The following is a 20,742-nucleotide window of genomic DNA, read 5'->3' as shown; positions in this document are numbered from 1 at the left end:
TCTGGGCCCCTCCCCCAGGGAGAGTCTGGGCTTAAGTCTCAGTGGAATCCAGTTTGTGCCAGCTGACTGCTGTTACTGACCTGTCCTGGCACATCACCTAAGCTTTGGCCAGAGCATACACTGCCTGCAGAATATAGCCTTTAGAACTGCTGGCAGCCATGCCTTGGAATCTGCACATCTGGATATAGAGGTAAGGCAAGGGACCACGGACATTCCTACCTCACCTCAGCCTGCCTGTTGTCACTCTCCCCGCCAGATACATAAGCCAATCCTTAGTCTGGGCCACCTGGCTTCAGCCCCAGGTGAATTGAGTCTACTGGGGGTGGAGGTGGGGTCGCTCCTGGCCTCAGCCTGGGCAGGCTGAGACGAGTGGGAGGGACAAGGCAGAGCACCGCAGTTCAGCCCTTAATCACCAAGACATATGTCCCTGACTGATCCATCTGGGAGGGAGCCTCGGGGCGTCCCAGCCCTCCATGAGATAGTGTATTGTGGGGAGCCAATGTCCCTGACATCCTGTTTGGTAATAACCCATTACATTCTCTAGATTCCTGTTAAGGAGAGGTGGTGGGGAATTCAGTCTGTAGCCCTACTCCGAACTTCTTTGCTCCTTTGTCTTTGGAGCAATTGCAACCTCTTTGAAATTTCTGCCTCCTTACCTCACTTCCCCCAGCCATTTGGCCTCAATTCTGACAGTGGTCTGGGCAAAGCCATTGTCCAGACCCACAAGGGAATGCAGTAGCTGGGCTTCTTTCTCTAATTTCCTCTTTTTCTTTGGGACCCTTCAGAGTCAGAGTTGGGGTGGAACACATTTGTTGAGTGCTTGGTATTATGTGCCAGGGGCTTTTGCTTTCTCCAGTCTTTTATTTAATGCTGTCAGTAGCTATAAGATGTGGATGCTGGCTGGGTGTGGTGGCTCACGCCTGTAATCCTAGCACTTTGGGAGGCTGAGACAGGGAGACAGGAGGATTACTGCAGGCCAGGAGATGGAGACCAGCCTGGGCAATAGAGTGAGACCCCATCTCTACAAAAAATAAAAAGAAAACTAGCCAGGTGTGTTGTGGTGGCTGCTATTGTAGTCCTAGCTACTCAGGAGGCTGAGATGGGAGGATCACACAAACCCAGGAGTTTGAGCTTGCAGTGAGCCGTGATAGGACCACTGCACTCCAGCTTGGGTGACAGAGTGAGACCCTGTCTCAAAAAGAAAAAAAAAAAAAACCCCAAAACATGAAAAATAAATAAAATAAAAATTGAAAAAAGATGTGGATCCCGTGGCTCCTGTTTTACAGAGGAGGAAATGGAAACCTGGAGAGGTTATACAACTTGCCCAAAGTCAAAGAGCTAGTGACTGACAGCATCAGGATTTGAACCCTGGGTTGTGACTCCACTAGACCGGAAGGAGCAGGAAAACAGCCTGGGGGGCTGGGGTTGGTTCCTTTGAGTCTGAGCTCCTTGCTTGGCTGGCATGAGGGCAGGTGGCATAATGCAATGGCCAAGAGCGCGGAACATGGAGTGAAAAGATCAGGGTTATAGTCTCACCTGTGATACTTTACCGTGTTTGACCTTGGAAAAGTGTCTTGGACCTCAGTAGGCTTTACACTGTAACTTTTTAAAAAATACTAATGTGGAGAGTCCTACCACAGATCAGTTAAGCCAACCTTCTGGGGAAGGGGCCCTGGGCACTGGTATTTTTAAAAATAACACTTCCTAGCTGATTCTTATGTGCATCCAGGGGTGAGAGTCACTGAGCAATGTGATTTAGACCAAGACTTTTCAAACTTTAATGTGTTTGCCTGAGGGTCTTCTTAAATATAGTGGTTCTGGGTGTGGGGCTTGGGATTCTGCATTTCTAACAAGCTCCCCTGTGATGTTGATGCTGCTAGTCTGGGACTACACTTTGAGTAGCACCGGGCTACAGGGCTCTAAGTAGTCATGAAAGAACTTGGCATTGGCCTGAGTGAGATGGTCCTCTTCTGCCAACTCCCAGCTAGGGCCAATGCCTAGCATCAGGGGAGGGAGGTGCCTCTCCTATCCTCTCCATTAGCCATGAGTAACTGAGGGCTGCAGTGGGATTTTAAGGGTGTGTTTCTGGCATGCAGGCCTACCCTAGAGATTTGCTCCCTTTCCTGGGGTAGCCATACTTGTGACCCTTTAGGGGCCACTCTCTGCTCCTGTGCCCGCCTCTCTGGAAGTCCTAACCTGGTCCATCTTCTGGCACCTCCCTTTTGTCCTCATAACAGGAAAGCAGAGCTGGCTGCCAGGATGGGTGCTGAGATGGGGAAAGGGTCTCATCGCAGGGGCATGACAGGAACAGGGACAGGGTGGTGGCTGTGGCAGCCAGCTCAGCTGTCCTAGTAGCAGAACCATGTTCCTCAAAGGCTCCCTGGGCAGCTGTGCAGTCCCTTTGGACTGGTCTTACATCACCTAGACTACCACTGGCCTGGAGCACAGGATCCTTTTTCAGGCTTGCATTGCCCCCTGCCAGACAGGTGGAGGTACTGCTAGCAGGGCTGTGTCAGACACTTTTCAGGGACCCCTCAGAGGTCCTGGCGATTCCTAGATCTCTATTTTAGGTTAGGAAGTTGTAGTAACATAAAACATACACACACACACACACACACACACACACACACACACACACACGCACACGGAGAGAAACAGATGAGAGAGAGAGAGACAGAGAGGCGGGTGCATGCAGAGACTGAGGTGCCTGTGAGTATATACAGGTGCACAGTCCCACAGTGATCCTCATGAGTCGTGGACATGAGCAGATTTGGCTACAGCTACGTGTAGAGACAGATGCTGTGGTGGACACTGACCTGTTGCATGCACTCACAGAAATGCACAGATGTTCATCCTTGCCCTTACCCCCTTTTGCCCCCAAAACCTGCAGGGGCTCCAGGGGCTGCAGAGCCCTCTCTTCTTTCCCTCAAATCCTCATCAGTATGTGACCCTTGAGGAGCCCATTACTTTTTCTGACTGACTTTTAACTTCCCCCACTCTTCCCTCCACTGTCTACTCACCTAGCATCTCTGAAATACTGTTTTGTCCTTCATCTTATCTGTCCCAGCCACTAGGATTTCATCCTGGGTTTCCTTGTGAGTGAGCACTGGGAAGAGAGAGCTCTTCTTGTCTTGGAAAAACCTCACCAGCCTCCTTAGAGTCCTCTGGTCAGGGGGCCAGGTGAGACTGTGGCCACAGGTGCTGAGGAAGTGGAGGACATGTTGAGGGCAGGACTCTGTGGCCAGATCAGCTCTGCTAAAGCCAGCTGACTTCCCCCACCATCCCTGCGATGCCAGGTCCCATGGTCCCAGCCCCACTCATCTTGGCATTACCTGGGTGGAAAGCAAATAACCGCCCGGGCAGGCGCAGGGCTTTGCTGCTGGTATTTGGCCTACTCTGACTAGAAGTGCCTCCTCTGTGGCTTCAGTCCAGCTGCACATCTCCGCTGGCGCTGGCAGGGGTGCCCAGCTCTGTGCCAAAACTCCCAGAGCAGAGGTGACAGGCTGACCTAGCCATGGTCCCCCAAGACCGCAACAGGCCAGTACTGTGTCTTCATGCCACTCAGCACTGCACTATGACACAAATAGGCCAAGAGAGCTAGGGCAGTATTGGGAAGCTCCCTGAGGAGGGAGGACTGGAATGAGCATGGGGATGCTGCTGTCAGACTCAGCTGAGATTCCAACCCTGGCACTGCTGCTTTGTCCACTGTGAGACCGTAGGCTGAGCCTGTTTGTATGTCTGTAAAATGGGAATAGCAAAGCCATCACTGGTTATTGTGTGTGTGAAATGAGATTTGGCTGTCAAAGTGCTGAAGAATGTTACATGTGATGATGAGAAAGAGAAAGAGAGGAATGGTTGAGCATTCTTATTTCCTGCCTGGACTAGGCTGGTCTACCCAAGGCCTTGGAAGGGGGTAGGTCCCTCAGAAAGGCTCGGGGGTGGACACAGCTGTGGCTTCTTATCCCAGCAGGCCTCCTTGACCCCAGATGATCCTGGTTCCTGGGCAGGGGGTGGGAAAGTGGGAAGGGTTTGGAAGAGGCAGGGAATGAGACTCAAGAAAGCCAGGGCCAGGATGCCCAGACAGTAGGGTTTGGGGAGCAGAGGTCCTCCTGGCTGGCTATGACTTGGAGCAAATGTGCTAGGACCTCTGGCCTTCTCTTGCCATTTCTGGATCACCAGAATGAGATATCCCTGCCTGCTGGGGTTGAGCAGCATACACCTAGGGCCCTGGCGTCAGCACCCTCCTAACCCCATTTCTTTGCCTGTTTCTTTCCCTTGTTCTGTTTTAGAAGCCGAGGCCAAAAGAGCATGTGAGTGGCTTCGAGCGACAGGATTCCCTCAGTATGTGCAGCTTTTTGAAGGTAAGGCCACTTAATTGTTTACCCTCCCCCGTTACATACTTCCCCTAGCCCTCAGTTTTTTGTCTGTTAAATGGGGCAAGTTAGATTCTCTCTCCAGCTACACACAAGCAGTGTCTCCTGGCCCTGCTCCGATTTTTTTCAGGGACTTTGCTCCTGCAGTTGCACCTTTCTCTCCCACATCATCTCTGCAAGATTGCTCTCACAACTGCCACAAACTCTGCTGTTGCCCATGCCTTTAAAGTACCTTGTCTTGACCAGGGTCACCACATGGTACCAATCCTGAGGATGCCATGTGGGTGGGTACACACAGTGCGAAGAATGCCGCCTGGAGTTGTACACCCTAGTGGCCCAGCCTTGGCCTCACTTGCACCACAGTGGTGGCCTCATTTCTCTGTTTTCCTTCATTTCTCTTTTGTGTTTTTCTAGAGTTCTTCACATTTGCTGTTTCCCTTCCCCTTTTCTTCCCACACCCCTACTGCACCCTGGCTTCACATCCACCTCGCCTGGTCAACTTGCCTGGTCAGTTCACCAGTGACCTCCATGTGGTCACACTCAGTGGTCACTTCCCAGTCCTCATCTTGCTCCATTTCTCAGCAGCGTTCAGTGCCACTGGCCACTTCTTCCTTTGGCTTCTGGAACACCCCCCTCTCCTGGCTGCCTTTCTGGCTGGGTTCTGTCTCCTTAGCTGACTCTGCTTCCTCTAACTGATATCTAAAGGTTAGGATATCCCAGGGCTCGGTCAGGGGCCCTCTTCTCTCTCAACATTTCTTTCTCATGAGAGCTTTCTCTAAGTACCATCCATATTCTGATGACTTCCAAATGTCCAGACCTCATCCCCAAGCTCCAGATTCATATAGTCACAGCTGCCAATTCAATCTCTCTACTCTAATGTCTGATGGGTGTCTCGGATTAAACAGGTCTAAAACCAACTCCTGATGGTACCACCATTTACCCACTTACTCAAGCCCCATACCTAGGAGTCATCCTTAATTTAATTCCTCCTTGTTCCCATCTCCTGTATTTAACCCTTCAGCAAGACCTTTTTCCCTCCAGAACGTATCTTGAATCAATCCACTTCTTACTACCTCCACTGCCACAGCCTGGTGTGACCCAGTGTCACGGCTCACCTGGGCTAGTACAGCAGCTTCCTGTGCTCTTGCACTCTCATCTCTACACTGCAGCTGGAGGGCTCTTGTTGGCCATAGGTCTGACTGTCAGGCCTGCTCCAAGCCCTCCGATGGCCTCCCAGCACACTCAGAATGAAATACACATAGACGCTCTGTTCTGGCCTGTCAGACTGCATTCTCCAACCTCCACTGATTACTCTTACCTTTGTTCACAGGGCTCCTCTCTACACTTGCTCACACCAAGCTTTTTCCCTCTTCAGAGCCTTGATGCTGATGTTCCTCCTGCCTGGAACTCTCTTTGCAGTTTCCTTGCACAGCTGGCTGCTTCTCATCTTTCAGGACTCAGCTCAGATGTCACTGCTTCAGAAAGCTCTCTGTTGACCACCTGTCTACAAGCAGCCGCCACCCCTACCAGCCTCCCTTTATGCCATCATGCTGGCTGATGTCTTCCATGACATTTGTAACTGCACCATCTTGGTTTTAAGTATCGTTGCTTACCTGTTTCCTTTAAGAGCGTAAACTCCATGAAGGCAGGAACCATTTTTGTTGTGTTCACTGTTGTATGCTGTATGGTTTGCTCAAATGCCTAGCACAAAGTAGATGCTCAATTGGATACTCATTAGTTGAATGAGTAAAGGAACAAATGGGCTTGCTTCACCAGTAAGGTAGAGAGCTGTGAGACTTCTCAGATTCTCTCTTCCATTCCCCCAACTCCTTTCTTTCCCCTCTCCCCTCCCTAAGTCCCAGGGAGTGGGCTCCTACTGCTCCGGGACACAGGGGGATGCAAGGTATTGTTTGGCTACTGTGCTGTCCTGTCCCTTCTGTCCTTGCTCCTGCCCTACTCCCCCAGGTTCACCTTGGGCCAAGGAGAAGTTTCCCTGCCTGAGCAGCCCAGGATTCAAAGGGGAATGGGGGAACCCATACTGGGCTCTTGGCAGTCACCTGGGGTCTTGGGCCTGCTATCTCCCATAGACCTGCCTCACTGACAGAATTCTTGGGTCCAGCTCAGCCCTCTAGGCCTCTCCCAGACCTTTCCCCTGAAATCCCTGCGCACCCTCCTTTATTCCTGACGTTTTTCCCGTCTGCTTTGCCTCTTGTCTTCCTGCTCCCCCTCCTTCCTGGCTATTCCCCTCCAGCTCAAGGGCTGCTGAGGCTGAGTTTGTGATATACCACTGGACTCATCTTTGCTTCTCTCTGCCATACAGAAGGTTCGTTTCCCCTGGATATTGGCTCTGTGAAGAAAAAGCACGGTTTTCTGGACGAGGACTCTTTGGGGGCCCTGTGTAGGTAGGTGGGCTGAGGGTCAGGCCCGGGAAACCAAAGGCCCAGCTTGAAGCTTCCTCGTGGGAAAAAACATCCCTTGTACCCTCTAACGGAGGAGGAGCCCAGCTTACTAACAAAGCTTATCTTCTGCGGTCACATTGCTCATTCTGTTCTTTGTGTTTGTGACACCCTCAACCACCCAGTCACTCTAGCTAGAAAGCCAAGATCTGGCCTTATTTCTTTTCTCCTAAAGTTATAGCCTCCAAATATTCCTCTGTTTCAGTCCCTCTCTACTTAAAAGAGCTTGGCCCTTGTTTGAGGCCAAACCATGGCTTCTCCTTGGATCGATCACAAGGCTTCAGCCTAACTGGCTTTAGTCTTGATAACCCATCTCTTCCCCTCCCCTCTCCGCCTTCCCTCACCCCACTCCCAGATCCATCTAGATCCACCAGCCTCAGCATTGTAACAGCTCCAAATGGTTGTTCTTTCTGCTTAAAATTTGTCACTGCCTAAGGATAAAAATGCAGACTTTTTAGTATACAACCCAAAGCCCTTTGCAAGCTGGTTCATTAGCCTTAGCCCCACTGGTCTCATGCCCACTGATCTGTTTGCTGACTGTATACCTACAGTGTCCTGTGTAAGCTTGGGTAAGAGTCCCTGTTTCTCTCACTCTCAAAATCCCATTTGCGTCCTCCAGGACGCCTTCTCTGACTGCATCCCTTCTTCATGGAAGTTACTTGTCTCTCCCTGTGTTTGTCTGCTGTGCCTTCTGTCTGCTCTGTCTTGGAACATGTCCCATTTCTGTAGGGTTTATTTCCACTCTCTGTAAGCTCCTGGAGGGCAGAGACCATAATCTTGCCAGCATTGTCTCTGGTTCTTAAAACTTAGGAATATTGGAGTTTGCGAGAAGTTTTGATGGCTTGGGCATGTGAAGTGGTGGGTGCATCTTGGTAGGCTCGGCCAGGCTTTGGGGATGTCCACCTTGGGTGGACACTTCCACTTTATTACAGGAGGCTGATGACCTTGAACAATTGTGCCTCGATGAAACTGGAGGTTCATTTTCAAAGCAAGCAGGTGAGTCATGGCAAAGTACGGGTCTGTCGTCTTGTGGCGCCATAAGGAAACCCAGGGCATACGTAAACCATTTGTAAAACTAGCTCTAGTATCCCAGGAGTCTGAGCTGTCCAGAGCAGTACCTTTCCCCAGCTAGGGGTAGAGATGGAGGAGATCTATGACCCCATTCTTTCCTGGGAACTCACTTTCTTGCTTTTTTTTTCTGGGGCTTTCTATACCAGAGGCCTGTAGTCAGGTGGGGCAGCCAAGTTACCAAAGCCCTGGGCTGTGAGACAGGAGGCCCATGGGGCCTGGTCTCAGCTCTGCCTGATTGCTGAGGGACCTCAGGGACACCTCTTCCCTTCTGGGCCTCAGTTTCCCCATTTTGCAAAGAAGGAGATGAACTAGAAAATCTCAAATTCCGTCCACCTCTGTTGTGATTCTAATCTAAGACTACAGCCCAGAGCTTGGGAAGGTCTGTCACTGACTTAATGTATGTCATTGACATTGGGCAAGTGGCTTCTGGTTTGTGGGTTTGTTCCCTATCTGTAAAATTGGAAGGGGGGTTAGATTAGTTACTTGACCATTACCATTACCATACATCTGGGCTCTGTCTGTGACTCCTGGCTTCCTCTGGCACTCCCAGAGCTAGCTCTACCCACCTAGGCCATGTTCTCAGCCAGAAAGCAGGGCCCTTCATCTCAGAGTCCCCCAGGAGTTTGGAAGCAGAGAGTGGAGTACAGGCAAGGACTTGTGGCCTGGGCTTCTCTGACCTGACCCTGCAGTGCCTTTCCCAGAATGAAGACTCAGAAGAGGAAGAGCAGTGTACCATCAGTAGCCACTGGGCCTTCCAGCAGGAAAGCAAGTGCTGGTCTCCTATGGGGTCCTCTGATCTGTTGGCCCCACCGAGCCCTGGTCTGCCAGTGACCTCAAGCTGTGAGAGCGTCCTCACCGAGCTTAGTGCCACCTCTCTGCCAGTCATCACCGTGAGCCTACCACCCGAGCCAGCAGACTTGCCCTTGCCAGGCTGTGCCCCCAGCTTGAGTGACCGGCCCTTCCTCAGCCCCACCCAGGGCCAGGAGGGTCCCCAGGACAAAGCCAAGAAGCGCCATCGTAACCGTAGCTTCCTCAAGCACCTTGAGTCTCTGAGGCGGAAGGAAAAGAGTGGCAGCCAGCAAGCAGAGCCCGAACGTAGTCCAGCCGCCTCAGAGAAGGTCTCCAAAGCCTCATCTTTCCGCAGTTGTCGTGGCTTCCTCTCAGCCGGATTTTACAGGGCCAAGAACTGGGCCGCCACCTCAGCCGGTGGCAGTGGTGCCAACACTCGGAAGGCCTGGGAGGCTTGGCCTGTGGCCTTGTTCCGGCATCCTCAGCGGATACACCGGGGTGATTGCCTGGTGCATGTGCCTGGGGACCACAAACCAGGCACATTCCCTCGCTCTCTGTCCATTGAGAGCCTGTGTCCTGAGGACGGACACCGCCTGGCAGACTGGCAGTCAGGTAGGCGGTGGGGCTGTGAGGGGCGCCGGGGCTCCTGTGGCTCAACGGGCAGCCATGCCAGCACGTATGACAACTTACCTGAGCTGTACCCAGGTGAGCCTGTAATGGTTGGGGTCGAGGCTGAAGATGAAGATGATGAGGAGAGTGGGGGCAGCTATGCTCACCTAGACGACATCCTCCAGCACGTGTGGGGGCTACAGCAACGAGTAGAGCTGTGGTCTCGGGCCATGTACTCAGACCTGGGGCTTGGAGATGAGGAAGAAGAGGAGGCCACTTCATCAGTACAAATAGCCACAGTTGAGGTCAAATGCCAAGCTGAGGCTCTCAGCCAGATGGAGGTTCTGGCCCATGGAGAGTCCCCAGCCTGGGCCCAGGCTGAAGTCCAACCAGCAGTCCTGGCTCCGGCTCAGGCTCCAGCTGAGGCTGAGCCACTGGCACAGGAAGAGACTGAGGCCGCGGCCCCAGCCCCAGCCCAGGACAGTGAGCAGGAGGCACATTCAGGCGGGGAACCCACCTTTGCCTCTAGCCTGTCTGTGGAGGAAGGACACTCCATTTCTGATACTGTGGCCTCCTCCAGCGAACTTGACAGTAGTGGGAACTCCATGAATGAGGCTGAGGCTGCGGGGCCCCTGGCTGGACTCCAGGCATCAATGCCCCGTGAACGGCGCGATTCAGGTGTTGGGGCCTCACTTACCAGACCCTGCAGGTGAGAGTTTGGGTTGGGATGGGGTGGACGCAGGGACTCCTGTTCTCTGTCTCTGAAGCTGATTTCTCAGTCATGAGGCCCAGGGCTAAGTGCTTGGGGGCTGCATTATCCCCTCACAGCCAGCTCAGGAGAATAGAGTACAGGAGTTGGGAATCCAGAAAGTTAGGTCCAGAACCTGCCTCTGCTGTGGCCTTGAGGAAATGATGCTCTCCTCATTGGACCTCAGTTTCCTCATCTGTAAAGTGAGGGAGGATGCTAGAGGAGATGGTCTCTGGTCCCCAGGTTTGCCCATTCAGAGTTTCTTGGAGCAGCCCCTCCACGGTAGTTTTGGAATGGGCAGGGGGCTTCACTGCTTATTGGCACTAGATGGGCCTGAGCTCTGTGCCACCCTCCCCAAGAACTTCCTGGCCCCTAAGAAGCTGAGTCCAAGCTTTTTCCACCCTGGGGCCTCAGCAGCAGCGCTGAAAGTGGTCCCAACTCCCTGCATGTTTTCTTTGGAGAGAAAAAAGGGGACCAGAATAACACACACCTTTTCTAAGGTTTAGCCAAACCTGCTCCTCTGGGCCTCTCCACCCCTCTCACCGCCCCCCACCAGGAAGCTCCGTTGGCATAGCTTCCAGAACTCCCATCGGCCCAGCCTCAACTCAGAGTCACTAGAGATCAACCGGCAGTTTGCAAGCCAGATCAACCTCCTGCACAAGGGCTCACTGCTGCGGCTTACTGCCTTCATGGAGAAGTACACTGTGCCCCACAAGCAGGGCTGGGTCTGGTGAGTGGCTCCTGGGCCATGGAGGGTGGGAAACTGCTGACTCAGGTCCACGGCCCCAGGCAGGGTCAGCCCAGGAGGTGGGTGCAGGCAGGCAGGGCCCACAGGCCAGGGGAGCAGTGTGATATGCCAGGAGGCTGGAGGGGCTTGGTGAGGCTGGGTATGGGGCAGAGGACCTGAAGTCCTCCAGCTGTGTCTTCTCCATCTCAACCTCCGTGCTGCAACTAGTGAGATTGTTCTAAAATGCAGGTGTGGTTGTCACTCTCCAGATAAACACTTTTCTCTGGCTTCTCATTGTCCAGATTCCCTCCCACCATGACTCCTTCCTGTTCTGGTCCCGCTCCATCCTTCTGGCTCTTTAGCCTACCCCTCCTAAGCAACCCCACCTTACAGACCAGTGGGACCAGTCATCCTTCCGTGAACGTGCTATGATCTTTTTCCTGCCTCTTTGCCTTTGTTTGTGCTGTGCCTGGAATGCATTTTCCCCATTTCTCCTCTGGGACAATGCCTTCCTATCCCTCAAGAGCCTGCTGAGTTACCACATCCTCTCTGAAGCCTTCCCTAACTCACTAGGTACAGTTCCCCTCCCTCAATGGGTCTTCCCCCAAGTTCTTGGCCTCCTACTGGCCACAGGAGTTGTTACTGCCTATTGACACAGTCATCTCCTTGGCCAGACTGAGAGCTCTCTGTGTTCCTCTGTGACTCCCTGGGGCTGCTGCGCCCAAAGCAGGTGCTCGATGAGTGTTGACTCTGGGACAGTGGTGTGTGCCTTATCCTCCTCACCCCACCTGATCCTCTAAGACTGCAGGCAGAGTCTCCAAACTGTGTTCTCCCTATCTGATCACTTGTCATTCTCCCAAACAGGTCAATGCCCAAGTTCATGAGGAGAAACAAGACCCCAGACTACCGGGGACAGCACGTATTTGGGGTGCCACCCCTCATCCATGTGCAGCGCACGGGCCAGCCACTGCCACAGAGCATTCAGCAAGCCATGCGCTACTTGCGCAGCCAGTGCCTGGACCAAGTGAGCCCTTGTGGGGCAGCCTGTAGGGGGATGGTACAGGGGTGGGGTGCTGGTGGGCATTGGGCTGAAGGCTGAGGAGCTGGGGTGAGGAACTGCTCTGGCCTTCCCTCTCACTTGGGCTGGTCCACCAGAGGCTTTTGCTGTTCTCAGCAAGGACCAGCAAGGATGAAACTCCTTTCTACTCCTTAGGCCCAGCTCTGTGCTACCTTCTTTCCGGCCCAGGCTCCATAGTCCTTATCTTCTGGGGAGCCTGAATTTGCCTAGATCCACCTTTTCCTACTCATCTCCACAAAAGCATCTTTTCTTTTTTGTCCTGAAGCTCTAAAAATCCTTCTCTTTGATTTTCCCATTTGTCTCCTACCCTGCCCCTCAGGAGGCCTGATGGGCTTTGAAGTCTCTGGGGTGGCCTAACCTCCTGACACCCAGGCCAGGACTGGCCTCACATTCTCCCTCCTACTCACGCATGTCTTCTTCCCTCCCTCCCTCCCTTGCGTGGACCAGGTAGGCATCTTCCGCAAGTCTGGGGTCAAGTCCAGGATCCAGAAACTGCGCCAAATGAATGAGACCTCGCCTGACAATGTCTGCTATGAGGGCCAGTCAGCCTACGACGTGGCTGACCTGCTAAAGCAATATTTCCGGGACCTGCCTGAGCCCATCTTCACCAGCAAGCTCACCACCACTTTCCTCCAGATCTACCAGCGTGAGTCACCCACTCCTATCCCCAACAGCCTGCCCCATTCTCAACCTCCCTGAATCCCAGGCCTTGTGGAAGATAAGCCTGGTGCAGGCAAATGTAGCTGGACCTGTGAGCTGATTGGAACAGTTACTGTCTGGAGTTGGAAAGGCCCTTGCAGAGAGACCATTCTGCTTCCCCAAACCCACTATATGGAAGGGTAGACTGAGGCCCTGAGGGGAGAAAGGGAAACTACCTAAGGTTACACTGTACATTAGTAATAAAGCTAGATCAAGCACCCAGAGACCTCACAGAACTGAACTTTTCCCTTCCCTCTCGCCGCTCCCCTCGGGACTTCTGTGCCTTTTGCCCCCTTGGAAGCAGGAGGCTGGCTGCTGAGGCCTCTGGGGAAGTAAGGAAGGCTCTTCTTCCATTGCTTCCTCACAGTCCTCCCCAAGGATCAGTGGTTGGCAGCAGCACAAGCCGCCACCTTGCTGCTCCCCGATGAGAACCGAGAGGTGCTACAGACTCTGCTCTACTTCTTAAGTGACATTGCCTCTGCCGAGGAAAACCAGATGACAGCAGGCAACCTGGCAGTGTGCCTGGCGCCCTCCATCTTCCACCTCAATGTCTCTAAGAAGGAGAGCCCCTCTCCCAGGTGAAATGGGGCACGGCATGTCAGGGCTGGGCCAGGTCCAGACAATTTGGGCCCCATTGGACTTTTGGCTTCTGATGGCTGGCACTGCTGTGTCTCGTCCTCACCACAAGGAGTAAGCCTGACTCCGCAGGGACCCTGGGCTGGTGGGATCTGTGGAGCAGGGCCTTCCAAAAGGCAGCAGGTTGTTTTGTGGCCAAGTTTGACAAAGTGGCTACCTGGCAGCTACAAAGCAGCCTGTCTGTCATCTTGTCTTGTGCCCTTGTGCCATCTCTCCTCTCACCACCTCCTGCCCCATTTAGGATCAAGAGCAAATGCAGCCTTGTTGGTAGGCCAGGCCCTAGGGACCTGAGTGACAACATGGCAGCCACCCAGGGCCTGTCGCACATGATCAGTGACTGCAAGAAACTTTTCCAGGTGAGTAACCCCAGGCAATGGTGCCTACTTACCAGACCTGGGGGAACCATCATGCCTGACCTCGGTGCCCCAAGTCAGGGATAGGACCCAATTTGACACATACCCCTCAAGCTTATACCCCCAACTCTTCCTCCACAATGTTTCTCATCTACCTTGCTGTGGTAGCTGGACCTCTCCACTGCCCTTAATGTGAACCTGACAGACCCCATGGGGTCTCCTGCTCTCTGGAGCTGCAGCCCATTGTGTGTGTGCCCTCTCAGGTGCCCCAGGACATGGTGCTGCAGCTGTGCAGCTCCTACAGTGCAGCTGAGCTCAGCCCTCCCGGCCCAGCCCTGGCTGAGCTGCGTCAGGCCCAAGCTGCGGGGGTAAGCCTGAGCCTCTACATGGAGGAGAGCATCCAGGACCTGCTGCGTGATGCTGCTGAGCGCTTCAAGGGCTGGATGAGCGTGCCAGGGCCCCAGCACACGGAACTGGCTTGCAGGAAGGTGAGTACCACACCACAGGTGGCTGCTATGGGGCTGGGAGAGCATGGTGCAGGCAAGGGGAGTCAGGGAACCCAAAGGAAGGAGCCGGAGAGGAGCTGCCCCCCAAGTCTCGCTGTGCCTCGGCCTTGTCCTTGGAAAGTGTCAGAGAGTCAAGAAAGTACCTTAAGGAATCAAGAACCAAATGAGACCAAGGGAACTCTCTCAGGAACCACCTGCCAGAATGACCTTCCAAAAGCCCCATTCCAGATACGATGCTGCTTTGATAGCCTCAACTCCCATCTCTCCCTGCCCCGCAGTCCAGCTGAATCCTTGCATTTTGCACCTTCGTGCGGTCCTGCTGCCGGAACTGCCCTGACCCCGAGCATTACATTTCCCGAGGCACCTTTAGCGACAATGGAATGTGTTCCTCCTCCATTCAGAACCTTCTGTCATGCCCCAGGATGGAGGGGATTTCTCTCTGTTCCCCTCTGGGCACTGGTCATGCTCTTTCTTGGACGTGGATTCTGAGTAAGATTGCAAGCCTGAAGTGTCCTGTGTAAAAAACGGTCATAACAAAACCTCCCATGTAGGATCAGGGTGAGTGCCTGGTACATACAAAAGGCTCTGTAAGTGGCAGCTTTTGTTGTGCATGTGTTTTACTGCCTGTGCTAGATGGCGAGCTCCTTGACAATCACCATCTTCCCGCACCTCCAAGCACTGTGCCCATCATGTTAGGGCCTGAGAGGCCTCTGAGAATGTGTGCCCCATCATCTCTTTATGCTGTCTAACAGACTGAAAAGCAGACATCCAGAAAAGAGAGAGAGAGGGCAGGGAGCATGGGAGCACTGTCTCAGTCTGGCCAGGGTTAGCAGAGGAGCTCTGCAGCCTACCCTATTAAACCTCAGGCGCTGCGGTTTGAGGCCTGGACTTAGGGCTGGAGTCAGAGTTCTCCAACCCTGACAGCTGCCCCCATCCCCACTCCTGTGGCTCACAGGCACCGGACGGGCACCCCCTGCGGCTGTGGAAGGCGTCCACAGAGGTGGCAGCCCCCCCAGCTGTGGTGCTGCATCGTGTTCTCCGGGAGCGGGCCCTCTGGGATGAGGATCTGCTGCGGGCCCAGGTGCTGGAAGCCCTGATGCCGGGTGTGGAGCTGTACCACTATGTCACCGACAGCATGGCACCCCATCCCTGCCGCGACTTTGTGGTGCTTCGGTGAGGGGCCACAGCTGCTACCCTGCTGTGCTTGGGGGGCCAGAGAAGTGGGGTGGAAACCAGCACTAGGAATCTGAGCCTATGTGTCCTTTCTCCAACAGGATGTGGCGCTCTGACCTGCCTCGTGGGGGTTGCCTGCTTGTCTCCCAGTCCCTGGATCCTGAGCAACCTGTGCCAGAGTCGGGTGTGCGGGCCCTCATGCTCACGTCCCAGTACCTCATGGAGCCTTGTGGCTTGGGCCGCTCTCGGCTCACATACATCTGCCGGGCTGACCTCAGGTACCAGGCCTGGGACAGCCTGCTCGACCCCCTTGGCCTTGACCCCTTCCCCTGCCTCTGCCCCTCCTTTTTGCCCCATGCTGTCGATCCCTGGGGCTGGGACAAGTCCTTTCTTCCTTCTCCCTGGTGAGGGCTCCAGGGAAAAACACATTGCTCATGCCTGGTTTCTTCTACTTCCCTAGGGGCCGTTCTCCTGATTGGTACAACAAAGTCTTTGGGCACCTGTGTGCCATGGAAGTGGCAAAGATCCGGGACTCCTTCCCCACCCTGCAGGCAGCGGGCCCTGAGACAAAACTGTGAGCCTTGGGCTGGTCCCAGGGTGGCACCACCCAGGCCCCCTGGGCACCAAGGGAGTGAGGGGGAATAAGAGCAGAGCAGCCCCCTGGGTGCTGCTGTCAGGAGCAGAGCCAGGCCCAGGTGGCTCCAGCTGCCTGTCCTGTCCCCTTTCCTAAAGCTCCTCTGCACACAGAGGGGAGAAAAAGAGAATTTAGGCAACTCCACTCCCTCTTCACCCCCAACCCTGTATTCTACTCTCCCGAAAAGAGAAGAGAATCGCATGAGTAGCAAGACTACTGCCGCCAGCCACCTGCCTGTGAGGCCGCTACTTGGCCTGAAGCCTCCACAGCTCCCCGCCTGCAGGGGCAAAGAGGTCGACAGCAGTGTGTGATCCCAGCTCTCCACCAGACTGAGAGGGCAAGCCGTCTTGTTTCCTGCAAGGGTGCTTTTGAGATTGGACAGGAGGTTCTGGTCCTGCCTTTGGGGCCAACACTGGCCCTGAAGTGTCTTTTTCAGAGGAATTGGACTGGAGTGAATGGGCACAGGGGTGGAGCGCAGGGCAGCCCCAATCACCATGAGCTGTTTTCATTTGTGTAAATATGATGCTGAATTTTAAGAGGCTGAGTTAAGAGTAGGCACTGACAGGCCCCTAATAAGCGACATGACGATTTGGCATAGATTGGGATGTGAGGGTGGAGAGGCTTCCTTTCTCAAGTCTCAAGATGCCAATGAAACCAGTTTTCCCTGACTTGGGTTTCACACTTTATCTGCCACCCCATGGGGTCCTGTGTAGCCTTTGTCCACACACTGCCACTGCCCAGGCCAAGCAAAAGCAGAGTGTGGTTAAGAGACAAGGGTCTGTGTCATTGTCCCTTTTGCTTATAGTAGTGGGCTAACATAACAGCCCCTTTCTCAAGCAGAGACCTGGCCCCTGGGCCAGACAGATGGAAGGGCCTATCTCAGCCAGCTGGAGCTTAAGCCAAACCTGTTCTGTCCCACTGGCGAGCCATCTTTGCTCACATGGAAATTCAAATGCCATTCAAAGGCCACTGGTGCTTTATTTTTCTATCTGCTGAGTAAACTGAAATGACATGGGTCCCAACCACCACTGTAATTTTCAAGCCTATTTTATTTGTACCTGTAAATACTGTACAGTTTATATATATATATGTGTGTGTGTATATATGTGTTTATATAGATACACACACACGTGTATACATATATACGTATATATATATATATATACACACACGCATTTGCACAGACACACATACGTATCAATTCTCATGAGTGTATTATAATCTCTGGTGGGGACAAGGGTCTGGAAGGCCTGAGGGGCATTTCAGATGAGAATGGAGAGGCAGAGAGCCAGGTGCAGCAGGATCCCTCAGATCAATAAAGCATTACCAGAAATGCACTTTAACTGTGTGGCTGTCTTTGCTGACAATGGGCTAGGGACTGGGGACTGGGGTTGTGACTGAGGCTTCAGTGTTAGGGCTCAGAGCATTGAGCTTTCACCCCACCCTCTGCTGAGTCCCAGCTTACTGGCAACAGGTCTTGGGTGAGTCCACAGGAAGAACGGGGAGGGCCTCAGCTCTTCTCTTTGGAGAGGGATTTGTGGCCAGGCATGGTGGGGTGGGGCGGGGAGGGGGGGCGCGGAGAAGGGGTGGAAAGTTAGCCAGAACTTGGGAAGAAGCTACAAACCCCATCTCATGACCTGGCCACAAGCATGAATGACCTCAGGCATCCTAGGGAGAGATGAGCCTGGCTAAGTGGCCATTCCTTCTCCTTCTAAACAGCTTGAATGAAGAGTGAAGTCCCAGCCCCAGGAGGCTTAGGGGGCCCTGTGCCACCTGTAAGCCAACCTAAGAAGTCTGAGTGCCTCAAGGCAGCCTCTGGTATGGCTCCAGTGACCAGCAAAGCCTGGGGACCTAGAGAAACTCTCTCATCTTGACTTTCCCAAAGGAAGGGGCTTTCCTCTGCCGTATTACATGGCCATAAAATCCCAGGCTCTGAAGAGCAGCTAGAGAGAAAGTCCAGGCTTTGGACTTTTGCATCCCTGAAGTGCTCTCAGTAGCCTGGGCAGGCAAGCCCTGCTCTCTGGGTACGTCAACCTCCTCATGGGTCAAACGAGGCCAGTCATACCTTGCCACAAGCCTGTCTCGGTAAGTGTTCAGGTTGCACCACCCAAGTCTGCACTCCGACCCGGCCTAAACAGTGAGGTGCCTGTCCAGTCCCGCTGCTATGTCACCTTATTCATTCTGTCTTGGGCTCAGTTGTCCCTACATGCCTTGGCCTTTCTTCACTGCTGCCACTTAGGGGTCTTGGCTAGCCCTGGAAGTGAGTGAGTGAGAGCAGAGGACCCAGTCAGCCCCCTGCCTTTGGGAAAACTAAATGGAGGCCCCTTGTGTCTGAGTATGGGCTGGGAGATCACTCCGGCGGTGCTGGGCTTAAGGGATACCAGTGTGATGCTCTGGGCAGTAGTTCTTGAGGAAGGCATCGGGGCCTTCTGGCCCAGGCACTGCCCACCTTCTCTTGGAAGGAGGTTGGTGGTAGGGTACAGAGGATGGGACTCAGCACTCAGATGATGGTTGCTAGGAGACGGATAAAGAGGAGGGATCTTCTTGAAAGGGCCAGAGAGTTCCCCCAATCTTGCAGCTCTGGACTCTGCTACCCTGACCCAGTTGCCCAGTGTCTGGCAGTGTGGAAGAGGTAGCTCCTAGTAGGAGAGCTTCTGCTGGGCCTTAGCATCCTCATGTGTAAAGCAGGGCTCCCATCCCTCATCTCTGCCTACTCCACCGTGCCTCTAGATGTAGGAATGAGTTTCATGATGAGGCTGCCCAGGCCTCTCGTTCCCACCCACAAAGCAAGCACCACCCGTGGCCATTTCTAGCCCTGAGTCTTGTACCTCTGCCAACCCTAAGTAGGCTTCATTTCCCTGGTGCCAGAGAACGTGCCTTCAAATTCCCAGTCCCACTGCCCGTAGTCTCTATTCTTGTGCTTTCCCTGACCCACTGTCTCAAAGAAACCAGGTCGCAGGGGAATCCCGCATAGAAATCAAACGATCTGCCTATGAGCTTTGATTATTGTTTCCTAGTCTCCAGTGCCCTGTTGCCAGAGTGACTGAGGGTAGATGGTGGTCAGACCCAGGCTCAAATCTAGCTATATCATTTCCTGGCTGTGTGACCTTAAATGGCACATTTAACATTTCTGATTACTTTTCCCTCTCAGAAAATAAGGGTAAGAATCATTTACATCTTGTAAGGTTGTTGTCAAGGTTAAATGAGCCAATAGTTGTGAACGTGGTTGCACAGTGCCTTGCACATAGCAGACATCAAAATATGGTAACCCCCTGCCTGCCCTATGTCTTTCCTGCCAGTCAGACTCCATAGGGAGAACTTGGTCCCCTCATCTGGGATCTCCAGCTCCAAGATGGGGAGGAGTGGGTGGGCTCTTCTCCCATCAGGAGAAAGATGAGCAGCCAGCATCTGCCTGTTGTCAGTGAAGGCAATGAAGAAACATGTTGCAATGGAGACTTCATGGGGGGATGGCACCATGCAAGTGGGCCCCAGTAGTGTGGATGGAGCAGAACATACTGGTAAAGACAAAGATGATGGCAAGGACTGCCAAGAGCTTTACACCTGTATGTAACAAAGCTTCCGAGCTCCTTGCTCAAGGCCTGGGGGTGTGGAGATGGGTGGAAGAAAGCCCAAGGCAGTCTGACATGGAGCTACACAGGGGATAGGGTTGGGGCTATGGAGATCTAGGGAACTTCAATAGCTTATGGCCTTCACCCAGTGATGGAGAGGAGTCAGCAGTCTGGGCTCTCAACAAGGAAGGCAAACAGTAGAACTCAGAGACGGGCATGGGGATTCCATTGAATGAAGCTGCAGCCAATAGGGAAAAAAGTCTCAGAAAGTGGCAACCAATGCAATACTTTCTGGGGAGAGAGTCACTTGTGAGCCAATCGGTAGCAGGGTCTGAATATTAGCTACGCACCAGGTGCCAAGGAGGGAATCAAATCAACACTTTCCCCTTCATCTAGGGCCAGATAAACTGGTCAGGAAGCTGGCAACTTGGCCCCTGCCCATTATGTTCCCATCCTCACTCAAGAAACAGAGTGGAATAGCTCGGGGCAGCTGAACTTGCACGTGCATCAAGGTGGAGAGGAAAGCAGATGCCATTGTTGCCATGGCAGTTGACCAAGGGGTCACAGCACCAATAGAACAGAATAGAGAATGCAGAAACAAATCCACACATCTACAATGAACTCATTTTTGACAAAGGTGCCAAGGACATACACTTGAGAAAAGACAGTCTCTTCAATAAATGCTGCTGTGAAAACTGGATCTCCATATGCGGAATGAAATGAGACCCCTATCTCTCTCCATATACAAAAGTCAAATCAAAATGGATTCAAGATGAAAATCTAAGGTCTCAAAATGTGAAACTACTACAAGAAAACATTGGGGGAAATTCTTCAGGACATTGGTCTGGGCAAAGATTTCTTCAGTAATAACCCACAAACCCAGGTAACCAAAGCAAAAATGGACAAATGGGATAACATCAAGTTAAAAAGCTTCTGCACAGCAAAGGAAACAATCAACAAAGTGAAAACACAACCGACAGAATGGGAGAAAATATTTGCAAACTACCCATCTGACAAGGGATTAATAAACGGAGTATACAAGGAGCCGAAACAAGTCTATAGGAAAAAAAATCAAATCAAAATGGGCAAAAGATTTGAATACAAATTTCTCAAAAGAAGACATAAAAATGGCAAACAGGCGTATGAAAACGTGCTCAACATCACTGATCATCAGAGAAACGCAAATCAAAACTAGAATGAGATACCATCTCACCCCGATTAAAATGGCTTATATATAAAAGACAGGCAATAACAAATGCTGGTGATGATGTGGAGAAAAGGGAACCCTCGTACACTGTTGGTGGGAATGTAATTAAGCACA

At 52.9% G+C, this 20,742-nt stretch overlaps 1 protein-coding gene across 3 annotated transcripts in view; it reads left to right on the top strand.

Annotated features, from left to right (window-relative positions):
- STARD8 (StAR-related lipid transfer (START) domain containing 8) overlaps positions 1-17,195 on the top strand; it is a 79,045-nt gene extending 61,850 nt beyond the window's left edge. For 2 of the 3 annotated variants that reach the window (XM_011943171.1, XM_011943172.1), the window contains 13 exons: positions 4,290-4,361; positions 6,694-6,775; positions 7,762-7,825; positions 8,602-10,007; positions 10,603-10,776; positions 11,638-11,797; positions 12,299-12,497; positions 12,918-13,128; positions 13,428-13,542; positions 13,803-14,027; positions 15,001-15,218; positions 15,320-15,496; positions 15,679-17,195. In XM_011943171.1, the coding sequence (XP_011798561.1) occupies positions 4,290-4,361; positions 6,694-6,775; positions 7,762-7,825; positions 8,602-10,007; positions 10,603-10,776; positions 11,638-11,797; positions 12,299-12,497; positions 12,918-13,128; positions 13,428-13,542; positions 13,803-14,027; positions 15,001-15,218; positions 15,320-15,496; positions 15,679-15,796 (3,221 nt within the window). In that variant the 3' untranslated portion in view covers positions 15,797-17,195. The remainder of the gene's footprint in view (positions 1-4,289; positions 4,362-6,693; positions 6,776-7,761; positions 7,826-8,601; positions 10,008-10,602; positions 10,777-11,637; positions 11,798-12,298; positions 12,498-12,917; positions 13,129-13,427; positions 13,543-13,802; positions 14,028-15,000; positions 15,219-15,319; positions 15,497-15,678) is intronic. The other variant, XM_011943173.1, reaches the window with a different exon arrangement.
- Positions 17,196-20,742: the final 3,547 nt, after the last annotated feature.

Source organism: Colobus angolensis, unplaced genomic scaffold (assembly GCF_000951035.1).
Source record: "Colobus angolensis palliatus isolate OR3802 unplaced genomic scaffold, Cang.pa_1.0 Scaffold216, whole genome shotgun sequence".
Taxonomy (NCBI): Eukaryota; Metazoa; Chordata; class Mammalia; order Primates; family Cercopithecidae; genus Colobus; species Colobus angolensis.
Note: the sequence above shows the minus strand (reverse complement) of the source record. Positions and strands in the feature narration are given on the sequence as shown.